The 24,125-nt window shown below is 42.8% G+C and overlaps 1 protein-coding gene across 4 annotated transcripts in view; it reads left to right on the forward strand.

The window, feature by feature from the left end:
- Positions 1–502: 502 nt before the first annotated feature.
- c2h8orf76 (chromosome 2 C8orf76 homolog) overlaps positions 503–24,125 on the forward strand; it is a 38,154-nt gene continuing 14,531 nt past the window's right edge. The window contains exons 1-5 of one of the 4 annotated variants that reach the window (XM_069920275.1): positions 503–796; positions 15,966–16,061; positions 16,523–16,666; positions 18,213–18,700; positions 22,098–22,230. In XM_069920275.1, coding sequence (XP_069776376.1) covers positions 737–796; positions 15,966–16,061; positions 16,523–16,666; positions 18,213–18,700; positions 22,098–22,230 — 921 coding nt within the window. In that variant the 5' untranslated portion in view covers positions 503–736. Of the gene's footprint in view, positions 851–15,965; positions 16,062–16,522; positions 16,667–18,212; positions 18,701–22,097; positions 22,231–24,125 lie in introns of all 4 variants that reach the window. The other 3 variants (XM_069920274.1, XM_069920277.1, XM_069920276.1) reach the window with 3 other exon arrangements.

Consider the following 24,125-nt stretch of genomic DNA (forward strand, 5'->3'; position numbering starts at 1 on the left):
CAGGGAAGGGAGAGGTGTCCCGACCTTTATGGTCTGGGTCCCAGGGGAGAAGTCCAGGTGAGAGTGTCATCAGGGGGCAGGCCAGCCCAAGCCTTTACCATCCAATTAGTACATACAATCCATACCATTACACCCGTGGGCTCTGGTTTCCTCTCACTCTTCAAAAACATATTGGGGGTTGTAGGTCAGTGGGGTGCAAATTGGCCAGCTAGGCCTCATGGGGCGAAAAGGCCGGCCCCTGTGCTGATTGTCTAAATTTCCCCCCACGACCCACCCTCATCCCACACCACCCACCCCCCTCCTCCTATCCCCCTCCCCCTCCTCTGCCCCTCCCTCCCCTCCTCTCTCTCCCCTCCCCCTCCCCTCCCCCCTCTCCCCTCCCCCCCTCTACCCTTCCCCCCTCTCCCCTCCCCCTCTCTCCCCTTCGTCCTTTCTCTCCCCCCCCCCCCCCCCTTGGACTCTGGTGTGAGGCCATTGTGCTTTTTTAAAATTTTTGATTAATGTTCCTGCGAGTTAAATTAACAGATATTGGTTCAGTTCCTTGACCACGAATCTGAGATGAGGAGATTAAACCCATTGGAACGAGATTTGAGCCTTTGGCGCCTCAGGAACCACGGCTGGGCTAGAACGATCTGGAAGGGCCGAGTGGGGACGGGCCCGGGCCGTGCCGGAAAGTCTCTGCTGCCCCGTTGTGTGCGAGAGGGACGCTTTGTCTGGTGGTACCGAAGGAGCCAAGATGGTGGATGTGGGCTCCCAGTTTGATGATTCGTTCTTCGATGAATTTCGGCAGAGGAAGGTGCCGCGGGGCACGGAGCCGGGGGGCTACCATGCCAGGTTCTGCGATCCGGAGGCAAGGGGTCGTCCGGCGGTTGGGGCAAGGGGTGGGCAGAGCGGGGCTGGGGAAACGGCGGTGGCGGTGCTGCGGTCCGGCCGGGAATAGTGTCCGGGCTGCTCCCTCGGTCAATCAAAGTGCGGAAAAGGCGGGCGGGTGGAGCCTGGTCCGGAGGATCCGACTCCATATCCCCCCCTCCCTTTCCCGGTGTCCGATCCCGTCTCCCACCTTCCCCGGGGTCCGATCCCATCTCCGCCCACTCCCCTTCCCTGGGATCAGACATCGCCTCCCCCACACACTCCCCTTCCCCAGGATCCGACCCTGTCCACGCATCCCCTCCCGGGGGCCCGGTGTCAGCACCTCCTGTCCCTGGGGGTGGAACCCCATGCAGCCCCCCAGCCCCCTCCCTGGGGTCAGGCCCGGGCGCTACCCCCCAGGGGTCTACTCCCACCTCCCTGGGGCTTGGGCACCTCCCCCCCCCCCCCCCCAGGGGTCTGACCCCTTCTTCCACCCCCCGCGGGAGTCCGGCCTGGGCACCTTCTGCCCCTGGGGTTCTGACCCCATCCTCCCTGGTGCCAGGGCACCTCTCCCCGGTGGATGACCCAGTTTCTCATGGGTTTCAATCACCAGCGTTGGCATGGGGAGGGAGAAGGTTATTGTGTTAGATCTGACTTGGCAGAGGGAGCTAGCTGACATGGCCTTTCTACTGGATTTAAAACAGATTGACTGCCTGTTGTCACGTTGAGGTTTTGGGGTTCGAGCTGCTCCACCTCCCACCCACCGTACAACAGAGACTACATTTTCAAAGTGATTCTTGGGTCTTTTCATCCATCCTCCTGTCACCCCACCAGTGGGAGTAGATTTGTTCAATTTACCATGTCAAAAACCATCGTAGTTTTAAGCATTTTTGTTTTGTTTCACTGCCTTTCGGGCAAACTAAGCCAGCTCCCTCCCCAGTCTACCTACAATATTTAAGGTCTCCTCCCCATTTTAGACTCTTGATTTACTGTCACGTCTGTGTGATACACCTCTCTGTCTCTCTCATTCATCCAGTGACTAAAACACAGTCTGCTGGGCTGTCCTGATTCAGAGTTGTCCTGAAACACAGTCCTGATGAGGGATTTTGGCCCAAAATGTCTCCCCTTGATGCTGCTTGACCTGCTAAGTCCCTCCAGCAAGTTCCAGCTTTCATCGTCTCCTTTGGCCCTTTTAGCCCTTCCCCAGGCTCCTATCACCCTTTTAAACTTCCTATCTCTCCTCCCATTTTAAACGGCTCAGAGATGCTACCTGTCCTGAGTTCCCTCCACCTTCTCACTGTTTGTGTATAACTGAGGACCCTGGCATCCACACATCGAAGACTCTCTCCATCATATTGTGTGACATTCATGCTGAGTAGAATAGATTCAGAATTGATCTGGCAGCTCCAAAGTGAGTGTCCTTGAAGTGCTTCTCAACAGGGGCCACAGCATTTTCGGTAGGAGAGCAGTACGGAAGAAACCAAAACTTGACTGCTTCACAGGGAAAGGAACCTTTGAGCAGAGGCCTTAACCTAAAAAAAGGTTGAGAATGGCTGCTGTAGAATATCATCAGCAGCAAGATTTGCCATCACTGCGTGGTTCAGTAATCCCACGGTTCAGGGGATTAAGCCAAGTTCATTGAGGAGCACAGAAGGGCATTTTGAAGGATTAAGTGAAAATCCTGCCGGTGCAACACAGGAATAGATGTAAAGAGCAAAAACAACTAGCATAAGGCGGAACTAAATGATCGCACAACAACAAGACCAATTCGAGTTTTGCACACCTAACCCCTCCAGCCTTGAATTACTAAATGGCCATCAGGAAGAAAATCCTGATGCTCCACGAGTGCTAAAGCACTTGCAACTTTGTTCACCAGAGTGGATAACCCCTGCTGAAACCAGCAACTTGTATCACCCCACACAATTCAAGAACTGGCTGAGAGGATGGATACAGAATGGCCCTGGGACCAGACGACTTCACAGCTAAAGAACAAGGAATAGGAGCTTGCTTCACTCTTCAAAAAATTGTGGCAGATGTGTGGACTCAGCTGCATCTACCTGACACTTTCTCATAACCCTTAATTCCCCTATGCTGTCTTCAACATATTTAATGAGGCTGCCTCTACTGCCTCCTTGGGCAGAGAATTACACAGATTAACCACTCTCTGGGGAAAATACAGTTCCTTCTCATCTCCATCCTAAATCTACCCACTGAATCTTGAGGCTAAGACCCCCTTGTTTTAGTCCCACCCACCAGTGAAAACCACTTTCCTGTCTCTATCTTATTAGATCCATTTAATGATTCTCTAGGTTTCTTTCAGATCCCCTCTTATTCTAAATTCCAGCGAGTACAATCCCAGACAACTCAATCTCTCCTCATCGGCCAACCCCCTCATCTCTGGAATCAACCTCTCTGCATCGCCTCCAAACCCAGTGCATCATTTTTCTAGTAAGGATAACACACCTTCACTCCATACTCTGGGTGTGGCCTCACCAGAAACTCCGTGCTCTGAGGTTCAATCCCTCTAACAATGGCCGATGCTTCATTTGCCCTCTTGATTTATCTGTTGCACCCGCAAACCAATGTCTTGTGATTCATGCAGAAGCATTCCCCAAGTTCTTCTGCAAGACAGTGTGCATTTAAAATAATAATCTCATCTTCTATTTTTCCTTTCAAAGTGGATTTACCAACATTGTACTCCACCTGCCAGATCCTTCCCCACTTTCTCAACCTCTCTGTAATCTCCCTGAAGACTCTCCACATTCTCTGCACAATTTGCTTTTCCACTCGTTTTCTGTGTTGTCGGCAAACTTAGATATGTGGCACTCTGTCCCCTCTTCCAAATTGTTTTTTTTAAATTTTTTTTATTTTTCACTCTATAAACCATATTGATCAAGATACATACATTTTCCTTCTTAAATATATACAGTGTCGTTTTCTCCCCCCCTTCCCTCCTCCCCTCCCTCCCTCCCTCACCTTCCCTCCCATTTATTTAAAGTTCAGAATATAAGATACATAAAACGCGTCAAACAATGTTGTCACTCAATAAAAATAAACAAGAAATTCCACTGAGTCAGTTCTTTTCATTCTCTTCTCCTTCTGTCATTTTAGGTGGTAGATGTCCACGGTAGGTTTTCTCTATTGTGTTTCATGTATGGCTCCCATATTTGTTCAAATATTGTAATGTTATTTCTTAAATTATAGGTTATTTTTTCTAATGGAATACATTTATTCATTTCTATTTACCATTGTTGTATTCTCAAGTTATCTTCTAATTTCCAGGTTGACATAATACATTTTTTTGCTACAGCTAGGGCTATCATAACAAATCTCTTTTGTGCTCCATCCAAATCGAGTCCAAATTCTTTGTTTTTTATGTTACTTAGGAGGAAGATCTCTGGTTTTTTTGGTATATTGCTTTTTGTGATTTTATTTAAAATCTGGTTTAGATTTTCCCAAAATTTTTTCACTTTCTCACATGTCCAAATTGCATGAATTGTTGTTCCCATTTCCTTTTTACAGCGAAAACATCTGTCAGATACTGTTGGGTCCCATTTATTTAACTTTTGAGGTGTAATGTATAGTCTGTGTATCCAGTTATATTGTATTATACGTAACCTTGTGTTTATTGTATTTCTCATAGTTTCGGAGCATAACTTCTCCCATGTTTCATTCTTTATCTTTATGTTTAGATCTTGTTCCCATTTTTGTTTAGTGTTACCATTAGTTTCCTCATCCTCCTTTTCTTGTAGTTTAATATACATGTTTGTTACAAATTTTTTGATTATCATTGTGTCTGTAATCACATATTCAAAATTACTTCCCTCTGATAACCTCAGACTGTCTCCCAATTTGGCCTTCAAGTAGGACTTCAGTTGGTAGTATGCCAACACTCGTGAGTAACTCACATCGTGAGTTATATTATATTTATCCTTCATTTGTTCAAAGGATAATAATTTATTTCCTGAAAAACAATTTTCTATTCTTTTGATCCCTTTTTTCTCCCATTCTCTAATATTATATTTATCCTTCATTTGTTCAAAGGATAATAATTTATTTCCTGAAAAACAATTTTCTATTCTTTTGATCCCTTTTTTCTCCCATTCTCTAATATTATATTTATCCTTCATTTGTTCAAAGGATAATAATTTATTTCCCGAAAAACAATTTTCTATTCTTTTGATCCATTTTTTCTCCCATTCTCTAAAGGAAAGGTTATCTATTGTAAAAGGGATCAGCTGATTTTGCGTCAGTATTAGTTTTGGTAGTTGGTAATTTGTTTTATTCCTTTCTACGTGAATCTTCTTCCAAATGTTGAGCAGATGATGCAATACTGGAGAATTCCTACATTGTACCAATTTTTCATCCCATTTATATAATATATGTTCAGGTATCTTCTCCCCTATTTTATCTAGTTCTAATCTAGTCCAATCTGGCTTTTCCCTTGTTTGATAAAAATTTGATAGGTATCTTAATTGTGCGGCTCTATAATAATTTTTAAAGTTTGGTAGTTGTAAGCCTCCTTGTTTATACCATTCTGTTAATTTATCTAGTGCTATCCTCAGTTTCCCTCCTTTCCATAAAAATTTCCTTATTATTTTCTTTAACTCCTTGAAGAATTTCTCTGTTAAGCGTATTGGTAATGTCTGAAATAGGTGTTGTATCCTTGGGAAAATGTTCATTTTAATACAGTTTATCCTTCCTATCAGTGTTAGTGGTAGGTCTTTCCAATGCTCTAAGTCGTCTTGTAATTTTTTCATTAATGGATGGTAATTGAGTTTATATAGATGGCCGAGGTTTTTATTTATTTGTATACCTAGGTATCGCATTGCTTGCGTTTGCCATCTCAATGGTGATTCTTTCTTAAATTTTGAGAAATCCGCATTATTCATTGGCATTGCTTCACTTTTATTTGCGTTAATCTTGTACCCCGACACTTCTCCATATTCCTTCAATTTCCTATGTAATTCTTTTATTGATATTTCTGGTTCTGTTAAGTATACTATAACGTCATCTGCAAATAGACTGATTTTATATTCCTTGTCTTTTATTTTTATCCCTTTTATTTTATTTTCCGTTCTTATCAGTTCTGCTAATGGTTCTATGGCTACCGCGAACAACAATGGGCATCCCTGCCTTGTTGATCTGCTTAAGTTAAATTGTTTTGATATATATCCATTTACTGTCACTTTCGCCAGTGGCCCCTTATATAATGCTTTAATTCAAATAATATATTTCTCTGGTAAGCTGAATTTTTGTAGTACTTTAAATAAATAATTCCATTCTACTCTGTCAAATTCCTTCTCTGCGTCTAAAGCAACCACTACTGTTGGAGCTTTATTTCCTTCTACTGCATGAATTAAGTTAATAAATTTACAGATATTGTCTGTTGTTCGTCTTTTTTTAATAAATCCAGTTTGGTCTAGATTTACTATTTTTGGTACATAGTCGGCTAATCTGCAAATAGTTTAGCTATTATCTTATAATCTGTGTTAAGTAAAGATATTGGTCTATATGACGCTGGTGCGAGTGGATCTTTCCCTGTCTTTGGTATTACTGTAATTATTGCTGTTTTGCATGAAACTGGTAAGCTTTGTGTTTTATCAATCTGGTTGATTACTTCCAGAAGGGGAGGAATTAATAAATCTTTAAATGTTTTATAGAATTCTATTGGGAGTCCATCCTCTCCTGGTGTTTTATTATTCGGTAGTTTTTTTATTATCTCCTGTATTTCTTCTATTTCAAATGGTTTTGTTAATTTATTTTGTTCTTCTGTTTGTAATTTCGGTAGTTCAATTTTAGTTAGAAATTCATCTATTTTGTCTTCTTTCCCTTCGTTTTCAGTTTGATATAATTGCTCGTAGAATTCTCTGAAGTTTTCATTTATCTCCGTTGGATTAAATGTGATTTGCTTGTCTTTTTTCCTTAATGCCAATACCATTCTCTTAGTTTGTTCTGTCTTAAGCTGCCACGCTAGAATTTTGTGCGTTTTTTCTCCTAGTTCATAATATTTCTGTTTTGTCTTCATTATGTTCTTCTCCACCTTATATGTTTGTAGTGTTTCATATTTTATTTTTTTATCTGCCAATTCTCTTCCTTCATTGCTAATTATTTTTCTATATTTGCTATTTCCCTTTCCAACTGCTCTCTTTCCTGATTAGTTTTTGAAAACTAATCCAAAAGAGTTCTACAAATATGTTAATGGTAAGAGGAAAGCTAGAGACAAAATTGGTCCCTTAGAAAATCAGAGCGGAAAACTGTGTGTGGAGCCTAGAGAAATGGGGGAGATATTGAACAGTTTCTTTTCTTCGGTATTCACTAAGGAGAAGGATATTGGGAGATGTGAGATAAAAAAGCAAATTGGGTAAATATGGGGAATATAGAGATTACAAAAGGTGTAGTTTTAAGGCTTTTGAAGAATATAAAGGTGGATAAGTCTCCAGGACCAGACGGGATCTTCCCCAGGACATTGAGAGAAGTGAAGGAGGAAATAGCAGAGGCTCTGGCGGTAATTTTCCAAATGTCATTAGATGTGGGGATAGTGCCGGAGGATTGGCGCATTGCGCATGTGGTTCCGTTATTTAAAAAGGGTTCAAGGAGGAACTCTGGCAACTATCGGCCTGTAAGTTTGACGTCTGTGGTAGGTAAATTAATGGAGAAAATTCTTAGAGATAGTAGTTATAAACATCTGGTTAGACAGGGTCTGATCAGGAGCACTGTGGGAGGAAGGTCATGTTTGACCAATCTGATTGAATTTTTTGAAGAGGTGACTAGGAATGTGGATGAGGGTAGCGCAGTGGATGTTGTCTATATGGACTTCAGTAAGGCCTTCGATAAGGTACCACATGTAAGGTTAGTTAGGAAGGTGCAGTCTTTAGGTATAAATTTTAAGATAGTCAAATGGATTGAACATTGGCTGAAAGGGAGAGGCCAGAGAGTGGTAGTCTGTCAGGTTGGAGGCCGGTGACCAGTGGTGTGCCTCAAGGATCCGTATTGGGCCCATTGTTGTTCGTTATATACATTAATGATCTAGATGATGGGGTGGTAAATTGGATTAGTAAATATGCAGACGATACTAAGATAGGTGGAATAGTGGATAATGAAGAAGGTTTTCAAGGATTGCAGAGGGATTTGGGCTGCTTAGAAAAGTGGGCTGAAAAATGGCAGATGGAATTTAATGCTGATAAGTGTGAGGTGCTTCATTTTGGTAAGAAGAATCAGAATAGGACATAAATGGGAGAGCATTGAGGAATACAGAAGAGCAGAAAGATTTAGGAGTAACAGTACATCGTTCCCTGAAGGTAGAAACTCACGTGAATAGGGTGGTGAAGAAGGCTTTTAGTATGCTGGCCTTTATCAATCATTGCATGGAATATAGGAGTTGGGAGGTGATGTTGAGATTGTATAAGACGTTGGTGCGGCCTAATTTGGAGTTCTGTGTGCAGTTCTGGTCGCCTAATTATAGGAAGGATATAAACAGAGTGGAGAGAGTGCAGAGAAGGTTTACCAAAATGTTACCTGGGTTTAAGCATCTAGAGTATAGGGAGAGATTGGACAGATTAGGTCTTTATTCTTTGGAGCGTAGAAGGTTGAGAGGGGATTTGATAGAAGTACTTAAGATTATGAAAGGGATAGACAGAGTGGATGTGGATAGACTATTTCCGTTAAGAGGAGGAAAGATTAAAACAAGAGGACATGAGTTAAGAATTAAGGGGCAGAGGTTTAGAGGTAACATGAGGGGGAACTTCTTTACTCAGAGAGTGGTAGCCGTGTGGAATGATCTTCCAGGAGAAATAGTGGCGGCGGAGTCAATTGTATTATTTAAGAAAAGGTTGGACAGGTATATGGATGAGAAGAAGATGGAGGGTTATGGGCATTGTGCAGGGAGGTGGGACTAGAAAGGGGTGTTTGGTTCGGTGCGGACTAGAAGGGCCTAATGGCCTGTTTCCGTGCTGTAATTGTTATGTTTATGTTATGTTATTGTAGTCCTTCTTCATCTTAGTTACATAACTTATTATTTGCCCTCTGATGAACGCTTTCATTGCGTCCCATAGTATAAACTTATCTTTCACTGATTCCATATTTATTTCAAAGTACATTTTAATTTGTCGTTCAATGAATTCTCTAAAATCCTGCCTTTTAAGTAGCATGGAGTTTAATCTCCATCTATACATTCTTGGTGGGATGTCCTCTAACTCTTTTGCCAATAACAGGGGTGAGTGGTCCGATAATTGTCTAGCTTTATATTCCGTTTTCCTAACTCTCTCTTGCATGCGAGCTGATAACAGAAATAGGTCTATTCTTGGGTATGTTTTATGTCTACCCGACTAATATGAATATTCCTTTTCCTTTGGGTGTTGTTTCCTCCATATATCCAAAAGTTGCATTTTGTGCATCGATTTAGTTATAAATTTAATTATAAATTTGGTTACTTTGTTCTTTCTGTTAATTTTTTTCCCAGTTTTATCCATGTTTGAATCCAAATTAAGGTTGAAATCCCCTCCTATTAGTATGTTCCCTTGCGTGTCTGCTATCTTCAAAAAGATACCTTGCATAAATTTTTGATCTTCTTCGTTAGGTGAATATACATTGAGTAAATTCCAAAACTCCGAATATATCTGACATTTTATCATTACATATCTCCCTGCTGGATCTATTATTTCCTCTTCTATTTTGATTGGTACATTTTTACTGATTAATATAGCTACTCCTCTAGCTTTTGAATTATATGATGCTGCTGTTACATGTCCTATCCATTCTCTCTTTAATTTCTTGCGTTCCACTTCAGTTAAGTGTGTTTCTTGTACGAATGCTATATCAATTTTTTCTTTTTTCAGTAAATTTAGCAGTTTCTTCCTTTTGATTTGGTTATGTATTCCATTAATATTTAAAGTCATATAGTTCAACATGGCCATTTCATACTTTGTTTATCTTTCCTTTCCGTTTCCTCATCATCACCTTTCCTTCTTATCCATTTCTGCTTTCTTTTTTTGAACACATTATAAGACAACATTTCTAAAACATAAAATATTTCCATTATTCTTCTATCTAAAATTCCTTTAACCCCACTATCCCCTCCCCTTCCTGAGTTGCCCTTTGTCCCTTGTCGAGCAACTACATCTCCCCTCTCCATTTGGATTTGCGAATTCACTCGCAAGCGTCAACTGATTTCGCAGTGACCGTAATTCTTCCCCACCCAGCCCCCCCAGAAAAGATTTTAATCTTCATATATAACAAAGGTCACTCTCTTAATTCCCCCCATACTTCCTTTCTTCCCTTTCTTTCCCTTCTTAGTTCTTACCTATATTCTATTTTTTTTTATACATACATACACACATACATATAGTTTGTGGTCATTTTTGTTCTCGTTACATATCTTCATCTTTCTGTCTGTTTTGTAGTTGTTCTGCAAATTTTCGTGCTTCCACCGGATCCACGAATAGTCTGTTTTGCTGCCCTGGAATAACTATTTTAAGTACTGCTGGATACTTTAGCATAAATTTATATCCTTTTTTCCATAGGATCGTTTTTGCTGTATTAAACTCCTTCCTCTTCTTCAGGAGTTCAAAACTTATATCTGGATAGAAAAAAAAATTTTGACCTTTGTATTCCAGTGGTTTTTTGTCTTGTCTTATTTTCCTCATTGCTTTCTCCAATATATTTTCTCTTGTTGCATATCTTAGGAATTTTACTAGAATGGATCTTGGTTTTTGTTGTGGTTGTGGTTTAGGGGCTAATGTTCTGTGTGCCCTTTCTATTTCCATTTCTTCCTGTAATTCTGGTCTTCCTAGGATCCTGGGTATCCATTCTTTTATAAATTCTCTCATATTCTTGCCTTCTTCATCTTCCTTAAGGCCCACTATCTTTATATTGTTTCTTCTATTATAATTTTCCATTATATCTATCTTCTGAGCTAACAGCTCTTGTGTCTTTTTAACTTTTTTATCAGATTCTTTTTTAAGTCATCTACCATTTCTACGGCTGTTTCTCGTTTTTCCACCTTGTCCTCTCTTTTTCCTATATCTGACATGATCATCTCTAATCTATTCATTTTTTCTTCTGTACTTTTTACTCTTTTTATTTCACTGAATTCTTGTGATTGCCATTCTTTACTGATTCCATATATTCTTTAAAAAAAAATATATCCATGTACTTGCCCTTCCCTTCATCTTCCATTTCTCTGTGTTCTTCCTCTTCTTCTGAGTCCACTCCAGGATCTGTGTCCTTTACCTCTGTCTCTTCTGACTTTCTTGTTGGTTTGTTTGTTTTATTTTGTTGGGTATTTTTGGTCTTCTTATTTTTACTGGAAGTGTCTTGATGCTGGTCTTCTTCCTCTGGGTTGGTCATCTGTTGTTTCTTTGATTTCTTTTTACTCTCTTCTTTCTTGTTCTCGTTATTTTCTCTGTTTTCCTCTTGCTGGTTTGTTGTGGTTGTCAATTTCAGCTGTGGAGATGGACTCCTCAGCTGATCCCCCCTCCTGTCAGTGTTATTTTTGTCTTGCGCAGTTGCGCACTTTTGTTTGGCTCCGTGAGCCATTTTTGTAGTCCTGAGTTCGGGGCTTCAACTGACCTTAGGGAGCGGGCTTCTCTCTCTATGGCAGGCCTCCTCGTACAGGTAAGGCCTTCACCTTCTTCTTCCGACGTCCTTTCTTCTTCCCATTGCTTTTGGCTTTTCTTTTTTCGCTGCCATTTTCTCCACACCTTTACTTTCACTTTATTTTGGTTTTTGTGTTTGTGCCTTTGTTTTTTCACTGTCTTTTTTTTAACTTTTCCGGAGAGGGCTGGAGTTCCCCGACCGGCCACTACTCCATCACGTGACTCCTCCCCCCCTCTTCCAAATTGTTGATGTATATTGTGGACATCTACTCAAGATCAAGTCATGCCTCTTGTCAAGCTGTTTGAGTACAATTAAATAGCTCCATGTTCTGTCATCAGCAGTGATGGAAGGAATCGTCAACCTTGCACTCCTGTGTCATTCACTGATCGCTGACCTGCTCACTGATGTCCAGTTCAGATTTCACCATGACCATTAACACCACCTCGGATTTAAAGGGCTGAAATCCAGAGGTGAGATGGGAGTGAATGCACCTGACACCAAGGCATCAAACAGCTTATGTAAAATGGAATACTGTAGCCAGCTTGAAGACTTCATAAAAAGGAAGATAGTTGTAGTTGTCACTGGTCAATCATCCCAGCCTATCCCAAGGATATTTGCAGGAACTTTTCTGGGGAAGAGTTCTAAATCCAGCCATCTTTAGCTGCTCCATCATGGAAAAGTCAGAGGAGGAGATGTTTGCTTTTGAATTTGCACCCTTCAGTTCCATTCTCAACTCCTCGGCAAATGAAGCACTCAGTGGGACATGGGGAATGTTTAGGCATGGGCTGGAATGTGGTAAGTAATACTAGTTCCAAGCAAGTGCCAGCGCAAGAAACAGGAGTAGGAGTCAGCCATCCGGCCCGTCGAGCCTGTTCAATGAGATCTGGCTGTGGACTCAGCTCTACTGTGTTTTAAATACTTGCAATGAGAGGCAGCCTCTAGTGCTTCCTTGGCCAAACAGTTCCACAGATACAGAACACTCTGGGAGAGCAGTTCCTTAACGCGACTCCCCAAAGCCTTGAGGTTAGTTCTGGCCAAGTCTACCCGTGGAAACAATTTATCTGCTTCTCTCTGATCAGTACCTTTTATAATTTTATATGTTTTGATAAGATCCCCTCTCATCCTTCTAAACTCCAGTGATTATAGTCCCAGGCAACTCAATCACCCCTCATAGGCCAACCTCATTTTTTGTGCATGAGACACTGGTTTCAAATGTTACTCCATCTGTATTAGAAATGTAATCATACTGTCATCATTCTTCCTGAATAGATTTGTTCCCCAAGTTCATTGACCTTGTTCCGAGTTCTGTGAGCATTCAGATAAAATGCCTTTACTCTTGTCCTTTTAGAATCCAATAATCTTTGAGCCCTACATTTGACTTTCTGTACTCCACTTTTACTTTGCCCTTTTGTTTTAGTCTCTGTGTTGCTTCCCTCTGCCTTTCTGTGTGGATTCCATCGTCCTGCTATATCAGTTTAAACCTGTGTTTCTCAACCTTTCTCTTCCCACTCACATCCCACTTTAAGTAATCCCTATGCCATCGGTGCTCTGGGATCATTAAGGAATTGCTTAAGGTGGGATGTGAGTGGGAAGAGAAGGTTGAGAATCACTACTCTAGACCCAATTGTTACTGAAATATTTTGCTTGAGAAAAATTGTCATTGGCCCATTTCCTTTGGAGTTCTGAAACCGTGCACATAACAAATTAATGAGGTATGATTAAAACAGTGGCTTTCAAACTTTTTCTTCCCACTCACATACAACCTTGAGCAATCCCTTACTAATCGCAGATCACCGATGGCATAGGGACTACTTGAAGTGGGATGTGAATGGAAAGAATAAGGTTGAGGACCACTAGTGTAAACCTTTTCCAACAGCTCTAGTAAACAGTCCACTGAGGACCATGCCCTGGTGCAGCCCGTCCAGTTGGTGCTCCTCCACCTCCTGCAGAACCGTTCCAATGCCCCAGGAAACTGAAGCCCTCCCTCCCTCCCGCACCACTGCTCAAGCCACGTATCCATCCGAATGGTCCTATTTCTACTCTGACTAGCAAGTGGCACTACTAACAATCCTGAGGTTATTACCTTTTTATCTCCTAGCTCCCTAAATTCAGCTTGTAGCCTCATCCTGTTTTATCTGCCTATCTCGTTGGTACCTGCCAAGACCACAGTAACTGGCTGCTCACCCTCCCCTTGAAGAATGCCACACCACCATTATGAGACATGGTTGGCCCCTTGCACCTGGGAAATCATGCACCTATCGGGGGTCCCAGTTGTGGCCACAGAAGCTCCTGTCTCTACCCCTTACCATGGAATGCCGTACCACTATTGCTCTGCCACTCTTTTTCCTGCCCCCGTCCTGTTCACCACAATGCCACAACCCTGACCACTGCTGCCTTCCCCTGATGAGCTATCTCCTCCAACAGTATCCAGAGCGTTCTGTTGGTTCTGGAGGCAGATAGCGACAGGAGACTCCTGCACTACCTTCCTGTCTCTGCTCTGCCTGTTGGCCACCTGTCTTTCCTTAGGCCCTTAATGTGCGATGTGACCAATCGACTGAACATGTTCTCCACAACATTCTCAGCCTCACGGATGGTCCAGCATGAATCCATGCACAGCTCAGGTGCCGTCCTACGGTGTGCTGGGAGCTTCAGCTGGACAAACATCCTGCTGTCTGTCAGGAACTGCAGCGGGAAACCTGTTCTGCGCACGCAGTCACCAGGGACGTGCATCTGTGCAGGAGGACTGTGATACAGGTCGCAGCTCACGTCCCGTGACTAAAAACCTTGAGAGGAAATATTTGGACTGTCTAGTCTTTGGAAGTAGTGAAACATGGAAACTCACCTTGGCTCTACCTCTCCTCACGAAAGCCCACACTTAGGCAACCAAAGCTATTCCCCTAAAACCTGCTCTCCCTTTGTATTCACTCCAAACCAATCTCCTATTCAGGTCAGCGCTGTGTGTAAGGAGTTTGTATGTTCTTCCCATGTTTGCATGGGTTTTATCCAGTTCTCTGGTTTCCTCCCACCCACCAAAAATGTCCCAGGTTTGTAGGTTAATCAGCTGCAATGTTTAAATTAAAGCAAAGTCTAACTGCCCATCCTTAATGTTCAACAGCATTACGGCCACCAAGTTCATCAACATTAAGATCCTGAAAGATCAGCATTGACGAGAAACTCCACTGGACCAAACAAACAAAGCTAGAGCTACAAAAGGCAGCCGGAAACTAACCACTGAATGTTCATTTCTCCCATCCTCAGAGCACAGTAGCTTTGAAATGTGAGCACCGTCCGCAAAACAAGCAATCCCAGCGTCATCTTCTGGACTTGCAACCCTCACTGCTCAGGAGGGGAGCCAGTGGATGGGAGCACCCCCACCTGCTGGTTCACCTCATTACTCCCTCCATCCCAACCTGGAATGATATAAGACCATAATGTATAGGAGTAGAAGCAAGCCATTAGGCCCATTTATCCCACTCCACCATTCCATCTTGAGCTGATCCATTCTCCCACTCAGCCGCACTCCCCTACATTCTTCCCATAACCTTTGCAGCTCTGACTGTTCAGATACCCATGAATGTCTGCCTTAAATACACCCAATGTCTTGGCCTCCACAGCTGTCCGTGGTAGCAAGTTCAAGAAGTTCCCACTCTCTTTGCTGAAGAAATTCCTCCACATCCCTGTTTTAAATGGATGCCCTTCAATCCTGAAGTTGAGCATCCTAGAGTCCTCTACCATGGGAAACAACTTTGTCACAGCTACTCTGCCCAGGCCTTTCAACATTCCAAATGCTTTTATGTCATCATATGTTCCTTGTATGCTCATGCCTTCACCAGTCCTTCATTAGTGCTGGGTCCAAGTCGTTACCCGACATCACATCTTCAGGGGGCAGCTGACCACCTCCATCTCAAGGGGAATTAGGGAAGGACTTGAAGGCTGGGCTTGCCAGTAATGTCCAGATCAAGAAAAAAAAGTTCTAGGACATCTCTCCCCCTTAATATCTTTGAGTGGGATTCTCACATTTCTCCACTCATGTCTACTCAGTAATTCATTAACATTTTGCCAAAATTATAGTTAGTGTACAGCACTGTTACTGCGCCAGCAACCCAGGTTTGAATCGCGCCCTGTCTATAAGGAGTTTGTTCATTCTCCCTGCGTCTGTGTGGGTTTTCCCCAGGGGCTCCTGTTTCCTCCCACCATTCGAAATGTTGTAGGCTAATTGGGCAGCACACCAGGCTGATGGGCCAAAAAGGCCTGTTTCTGCACTATATTTCTAAATTTAAATCCTTGCCTGTTGTTCATGTGCAAAGGTACATTTTGGTTTTCTACTACAATTTTTATGTTTGCATTTTGAAAGAAATACTTCAAATCTTCCAAAAGTAACCTGACCAGTCTGGCAGGCCCCCACTTGTTTACTTTCTTATGTCTAAATTTAAATTTAAAATGGCCAAACCATTTAACTCATTAACAGCAAATAAGGTCTCCCTCGGATTTCAATATTGGCTTCCTCTGATCAATTCCAGTGGTTTTGGGGCAACATCTCTGCGGCTGACGATGTGGAGAAACTTACTGCACTGAAGTTTCGAGGGGACCTAGCATTTAAGCGACAGGATTATCAGGTAACTTAGACTTTAGGCCACCTCCAATCTATAAATGTTCTTCCATTTTCTGAAGAACCTCAGCATTTCCTTCGTCCATTCGGTTATGTGGACAGGAAGGAGCCCACGTGGTTATCGCCTAAACCAGAGCTGTGTGGATGTAAGGTTTGAAATTCCAAGTAAAACCAGGTCTCGTTTTGTTTTATTATGTTTTCATAAATAATGTACAGTAAAAAACTCCTGGTATCTGGCACCTATGGGGATTGGTAGATGCCAGTAAGTGAATGTTCCAGTTGCATGAGATTGTGTGATGCATGATTGGCGAACTAAAGGCGAGGTGCGCCAATTTTAAACCTTGTGCATTTTTTTTTTGTCGGTTGGTGAATTCCGGATCATGGGTTTTATTGTGTAATGCAAGTTAATTTGAGTCCAGTAGACAGAATCATGATACTTGCACAATACCTTTTTGTCTCCTTTCACAGACGGCATTGTGCGAGTACACTTGTAGCCTGGCTCTTGTTCCAGACACAAACATAACTCTCAGGAGAGATCTACAGGAGGCTCGAGCTCGATGTCTGAGCTGCCTTGGCAGAGAAGAAGATGCTTTGGAGATAGCACAAAAATTGGTTAGTCACAGCTAAATTACATTGCACTGTAGCACCAGAGAATGATGCAGTCATATATTATTCAGAGTGACCCAGGGTAGCACTGTCACATCTTAGTTGGAAGGTCATGGGCTCAAATGCTGGACTTGATTGTTGAAGTCCAATCCTTCATTCCCCATGCAAAACTGAAGGTGAAGCAATTCCCATGAGCAACTGGGGCAGCACGGTTGGCGCAGCGGCCAACGCAATGCTATTACAGCGCCAGCGATCGGGACCGGGGTTCAAATCTCACACTATCTGTAAAGAGTTTGTACATTCTCCACATGTCTGCATGCATTTTCCTCGGGTTCCCTTCCACCCTACAAAACGTACCGGGGGTGAAGGATAATTGGGTGGCAAAGGGTCGTGGACCAAAAGGACCTGTAAGAGGGTGGAAACTCCCATAGCACTATCTCAAAGGGAGGTTCTGAACTGAGCAGCATTCCTCCTCTCAGCCGATGAGCCGGTTGTGTCATGGGAGTTTGCTGCCTGCATGTTAGTTTTTGTTTTCTCCATTACAATAGTGATTGGCTGTTTAAATGAGCATGTAATGCAAATCTTTCTATTTTAACTGAAGGAATTGAACAGCAATGGAACTTAGAAAATGTTATATTGATAACATATTATACATTATATTATACATATGTTATATGTATAATCAGGAATATGCAACACATATTGATTGGATTGGAGAACACATCTTATGAAGCAAGGTTGAACAAGCTAGGGCTTTTCTCTGTGGAGCAACAAAGGATGAGAGGTGACTTAATAGAGGTGTGCAAGATCATGAAGGTGGACAGCCAGCAGCTTTCTCCTGGGGCGATAATATCACAATACCAAAGATATTTAAGGGGAGTGGAGGGAAGTTTAGGGGAGATGCCAGAGGTATGCTTTTTCACTCAGAGAGCGGTGGCAGAGGCTGGTTCAGTAGGGACATTTAAAAGAATTAGACAGGTACATGGATGTATGAAAAATGGAGGATTGTGGATGTGAGGTAGGAAAGGATTGGATTGTTGTGGACTAAGTTTATGTGGGTCAGCACAACATTGTGTGCTGTGTTGTGATGTCCTATAATTTTGTGTGCATTGTAGACCATAGAGAGGGCCTTGTGAAATACACATGAATGAAGTTTCTGTGGCGATGAGAGAGATTTGCATTGCTGCAGTTTGATGCACATTTGCTACCCTCTGCAGTGATTTCATTAATCCTGTATGCACCCAGTTTCAGCTCTAGCCGAGACTACTGGACAGAGACCACAGGTTAGAGGGATAACCACTGCAGATTTATCAAGCCATGTTGAAAGAGGTGTGTGGAAATCCCAAGAAAAATCTACAGATGCTGGAAATTTAAAACAAAATCAGAAAATGCAATTGGCTAGTGGTCTTTCATTGTTTCATTCTGGGTTTTGTGTTCCAGATCTAATAATGCTAATTGCATTGCATAGTTAGGTATTTATCATCTCTGGCTTGCTGTATGTACTTTAAATGCTTAGACCTCTCTGATGGTGTTCAATGTGTTTTTCCCCAAGAGATCTGAGGTAACAAACACAGACCACCTCACTGCGGTTCTCAACCTGCACATTCAGATTTATGAGAAGGCTGGAAGTCTGACCCAGGAGCTGTGCTGCTTACAGCAGTTAATTTCCCTGCACCCTCTCAACCTGTGGTACTGGAAGAAACTAGCAGAAACCTACCTAGCTCTCGCTCGAGCCTTGCCATCTCTGTCGGCCCCCCATGATCCAGCCTGCAAGGACAGGAGCTGCCCCGGAGCATCACAGCAGCTTGCTGGAGAGTCAGCATCACTGAAAGCGCCATCCGACGGCGCGAGCGAAAGATCGCCCAGGTCTGTGGGTGGTGTCAAGCAGCCAGTGGGTGTGTCCGCAGAGCAACTCGTGGAGGTGGAGAATGTTCCTTCTTCCGGCTCAACCATTGCCAGTAACGCAGAACTCGAGTCTAGAATGGGAGGAGACCTGAGGCATCTGTGGTTGTTTGCATGTTCCTCCTTTGTGAGAGCAAGGTACGTTTTAAATTTAGAAATATAGCACGGTAAATGTACACTAACAGGCCATTTCCTTTCCTTCAAAAATATTTTATTGATATTTATACAATAGAAAAAAAATGAACAATACAATTACGACATGTGTAACAGAACTAGTAAAAAATGTTACAATACTGATCATATGTAGAAATTCAGAATTACATGTATTGAGAATATTCACCTTGAGAATTTCAAGAAAATTAGGAATATGGGATTGAACAAAATGCCTAATTTGTAAATATCTACAAAAATGAACTTTATATAAATTAAATTTTACGATCAATTGTTCTTCTTTTTTCTTCTTTGGCTTGGCTTCGCGGACGAAGATTTATGGAGGGGTAATGTCCATGTCAGCTGCAGGCTTGTTTGTGGCTGACAAGTCCGATGCGGGACAGGCAGACACGGTTGCAGCGGTTGCAAGGGAAAATTGTTCAAAGGATGCAAAATTGTTGCAATAAGAAGGTCTTTAAAACACTTAATACCCAATCTGTGCCACTGATTAAAAGCTGTGTCTTGCAAAGAAGGTTGGAAAATATGATTGGATATATTGGACAAATAAGAGAAAAATTCAAATCCAAAAATACCTTCTAAATTGTGCCCATATTCTCAAACAGGTTGTCAGTTATGGCCCAAGAATTGCCAACAAGGAAATATCCTGAGTAAAATTTAGTTCTATTTCTACCTATGTGGGGCGGGTCAACTCTATTATTAAATTGCAGCAAAAGAGACAAGTTAAGTGTATTGCCTGCCCAGTAATAAAACCAAAAATTAGGACGCACCAAACCACCATTCCTTTTTGATTTTTAATTTAAAGGTTTTAAAAAAATTTAGACATACAGCATGGTTACAGGCCATTTCTGCCCACAAGCCTGTGCCACCCAATGGTACGTTTTGAAATGTGGCAGGAAATCAGGGCCTCCAGGGAAATCCCATGCAGATTATGAGGAGAACATACAAACCCCTTACAGACAGCGCAGGATTCGAACCCTGGTCCCAATTGCTGGCGCTGTTACAGTGTTGCGCTAACTGCTATGATAACTATGCCACCCTTTAGCATACAAACTACTAGTCATTTATCGGAAATAATAGAACATTCTAGCAATTCTAAGGGATCAGCACAGAGGAAGAATTGATGAAATTGCTATCAGTCTTGAAATTGTATTGGGTTAATTGAAAGTGTTGAAAATCGATTAATCCTCAGTGCCAATAGTCTGCAGCCCAGAGTACTTGAGGAGGTGGCCCTAGAAATAGTGAACAGAGAACATTAGAGCACAGTACAGACCCTTCAGTCCACAGTGTTGTGCTGATCTCTGTAAACCTACGCCATAACAATCTCAGGGTTCCCAATCTCACATCCTCTATTTTTCTTGCATTCCTAATCTGGAAATAGCCAGAAGATCGGCTTGAGAGAGGAGCACCAGTCCCATTTCAGTTTGCTTTTCTCTCTCTATCTATTGATGGCAGTGGGTTGATGATACTGTGCGCTGGATGGAAAGGGTCCTCAATAATTCCTTGAGCCTTATTTTGACAGCACTCCCTGTAAATGTCGTCTGTACAAAGTGAAGGGAGGAAAGTTTCGGAGAGACATCAGCTGTGAGTTATGGTGGCAATTCTGGAAGGCAGTTGAGGGACAAGCATGTTAATATCTTTCCTTAAAAGATATTAGTGAACCAAATGGGTTTTTAACCTCAGTACAGATGTTATGGTAAAGTTCTATAAGACATTGGTGAGGCCAAATTTGGAGTATTGTGTGCAGTTTTGACATTGAAAGAGTGCAGAGAAGATTTACCAGGATGTTGCCAGGACTTGAGGAACTGAGTTACAGGGAAAGGTTGAACAGGTTAGAACTTGAATCTGATGCATTTGATAGAGGTATTTAAAATTATGAAGGGTTAAAACCAGTGGTTTAAAAACTTTTTTTTTCCACACACAACCACCTTAATCCCCATGCCTTAGGTGCTCTGTGATTAGTAAGGGAATACTTAAGGTGGAATGTGAGTGGGGGAGAAAAAGTTTGAAAACCACTGGTTTAGACCGAGTAAATGAAAGTAGGCTTTTTCCACTGAGGGTAGGTGAGATACAAACTAGAGAACATGGGTTAAGGTTGAAAGGGGAAAGTTTAAGGGGGGGGGACTTCTTCACACAGAGAGTGGTGGGAGTGTGGAACAATCTGCCAGCTGAAGTGGTGAATCCAGGCTCAATTTAAGAAGAATTTGGACAGGTACATGGATGGGAAGGTTATGGACTGGGTGTAGGTCAATGGGACCACACAAAATAATAGTTTAGCACAGACTAGAAGGGCTGAGGGACCTGTTTTTGGTGCTGTAATGTTCCATGGTTCTGTAGTAGTTCCATGGTCACTGTTGATGATGCCGGCCTTTCACTCCTGATCTCGGTTGCACTGGTGGGATATGAACTCACAAAAAGCTGCTCAGACCGGGTTTGGTCCCTTGACCTCTGCGTTATGTACCAATCCGGTCTCTGATTTAAACTTATTAGCTGCTTGGTACTTCTGTACCCCGTTAAAACACTGCTGGAAATATTACACGCTTCTCTTGGTTACTTCCTCCTTGCAATCTTATTATTCTCTTGAATTTAGTTTTCAAAATATTCCAATATAGGTGGAAATATTCCGTTATTGATACCCATCTGCCTTTCCTGTTTGTCTCCTTTCCTTCATGTCTTGACTCACAGCACAGTTAGTGTAGCGGGCAGGTCCACGCTATTACAGTGGCAGTGATCCGCGCTTGAATGTGGCACTGCCTGTAAGAAGTTTATATGTGAACATTACAATGAAGAGAGACACCACAGAAACTGTCATCCCACCTCCACAGCTGAGAGGAAACTATTCTCCACCTCTCCCAACATCAATGCCTGTAGCATCCAAAATCTGGAGGCATTAACATTTGGTGATTTAAGATTGAAATCTCCATTGTTATGATTAAATATCTTGTGTCCTGAGATAGTTACCTCAAAGCAGTTTTGTCTTGAAGGGTTTGAGTAGAGTGAGTTCCAAATCGTCAGTGCAAGTGGCACGGTTGGAGTAGCGGTTAGCGTAGTGCTTTTACAGCACCAGGGATGAGGACTGGGGTTTGAATCCCGTGCTGTCTGTAAGGCGTTTGTACGCTTGTCTGTGTGGGTTTTCCCCCGGGGTCTCAGGTTTCCTCCCACCCTTCAAAACGTACCAGGGGTTTAAGGGACAATTGGGTGCAATTGAGCAGCTGGGCTCATGGTCCAAAATAGCCTGTTTCCGTGTTGTATGTCTACATTTAATTTAATTTGGATTGACTGGACTGTGCTTTTATTTCTTGCTTACGATCTGATGAAGCTTCTTTTGCAATGTGAAAGGTTAACTTGTGAAATGATCTCTGCTTAGACTTCTGTTGCACTTGACGAAGCCTCAGCAACAATCGTTTATCTTGGAGAGGAGCCTGGCTGTGCAAGAAGAGATCAGTCAGCAGCTTAGCAGCCTACGTCTGAGTGAAGAGCTGCTTGATGTCCTGAACAAGGTACCAGTGACTTGGAAAGATTTGACCATCAGAACTGGATGAATTTTGTTAGAATATAGAAGATTTCAGCACATTTACATGCCTTTCTGACCCATGATATTGTGCCAAAATATGTAAACCTACTCCGTCAATTTTAATTTTTCCCCACCTCAAGTCCATAGTCCATGCTTGTGCTTGTCTAAGAGTCTTTTAAACGTCCCTATTGTACCAGCCTTCACCACCACCCCTGGCATTCTAGGCACCCGCTTTCCTCCAACATCTCCCCTAAACTTTCCTCACCTCACCTTAAACAGATGTCCTCTGATATTTGCTATTGTCACCCGAGGAGAAAGGTGCTGGCCATCCGTCCTATCAAAGCCCCTCATTATCTTATATATCTCAATGAAGTCACCTCTCATCCTTCACTCCAAAGAGAAAGCCTCTAGATCTATCAACCCTTCCTCATAAGACATGTTCTCCAGCCAGGCAACATCCTGGTAAAACGCAAGCTGGAGAAACTCAGCAGGTTAAACAATGTCCTTCACACAGCGAAGATAAAGATACATAACCAACTCGGTCTTGAGCCCTTCATCAAGGTATGGTTGGGGAGGGGGAAGGGGTAGAGGCAGAAGCACGGTCCCAAAGGCAGGAAGTAATAGGTGGAGAAGGAAGGGAGGACTCAGCAGTGAGCAGGCGGAGGAGAACTGAGGGAAAGAAGGGAGGATGAAGGGAAGGGAGAGGGGGAAAGGAGAGCAGGAGAGTGCCCAAATGGAAAATCAGGTGTTGTTCCTCCAGTTTACAGGTGGTCTTGGTGGGATAGTACCTGAGGCCATGGACAGACATGTGAGTGTGGGAGTGTGACGTAGAACTGAAAAGGTTGGCCACTGGGAGCTCCCTGTCACTGATGAGAACGGAGCGAAGGTGCTTAGCGAAGTGATCTCCCAGTCTGTGCCCGGTCTTTCCGATGTAGAGAAGGACACAAAAGGAGCACCAGATGCAGTAGGTCAGTCCTGCGGATACACAAATGAAGTGTTGCTTCAGTTAAAAGGTATTTCTGGGGCCCTGAATTGTGGTGAGGGAAGAGGTGTGGGAGCAAATGTGGCATCTCCTGCAGCCACAAGGCAAGGTGGCGGGGGGTGGGGGGCGATTGGTAGGGAGGAATAAGTGCACAAGGGGGTCACGGAGGGAGTGGTCCCTACAGAAGGTCGAGAGCGGAAGATCTGTCTGGTGGTGGGATCACTTTGTAGCTGGTGGAAATTCCGGAGGATAGTGTTTTGGATGTGGAGGCTGGTGGGGTGGTAACTAAAGACAAGGGGAATCCTGTATTTGCTGCAACTGGAGGCAGAGGGGGCCAGGGCAGATGAGCGGAAAATGGAGGAGATGCAAGTGAGGGCTGAGTTGATGGTGATGGAGGGGGAAGAAGGCAGACATTTCGTGTTTTAGTTCTAACATCCTGGTAAATCTCATCTCCACCCTCCAAAGCATCTACATAATTTTGATGTGTAGAATTTGTAGAAACAGTATAGTACAGAAACACAATGCCTGTGCTGAACATGATGCCAAATTACATTAACTTTATTCTGACAACTCCAGATGCATCTCACTTGTACTCATGTATCTAACAGCTTCTAATCCAGTGGTTCTCAACCTTTTTCTTTCCACTCACATGCCACTTTAAGTATTCCCTACGCCACAGGTGCTCTGTGATTCGTAAGGGATTGCTTAAGGTGGCATGTGAGTGGAAAGAAAAAGGTTGAGAACCACTGCTGCCACTCAGTTGAGGTGACTGTGATTTTCTACTTTTAAACTTAAGCAAATAACTATTTCACTTAAATTGGTGTGGACTAGAAGGGCCGATATGGCCTGTTTCTGTACTGTAATTGTTATATGGTCCTTCATCGATAAACTTGAAAGCA

This window comes from Narcine bancroftii, chromosome 2 (genome assembly GCF_036971445.1).
Source record: "Narcine bancroftii isolate sNarBan1 chromosome 2, sNarBan1.hap1, whole genome shotgun sequence".
Taxonomy (NCBI): Eukaryota; Metazoa; Chordata; class Chondrichthyes; order Torpediniformes; family Narcinidae; genus Narcine; species Narcine bancroftii.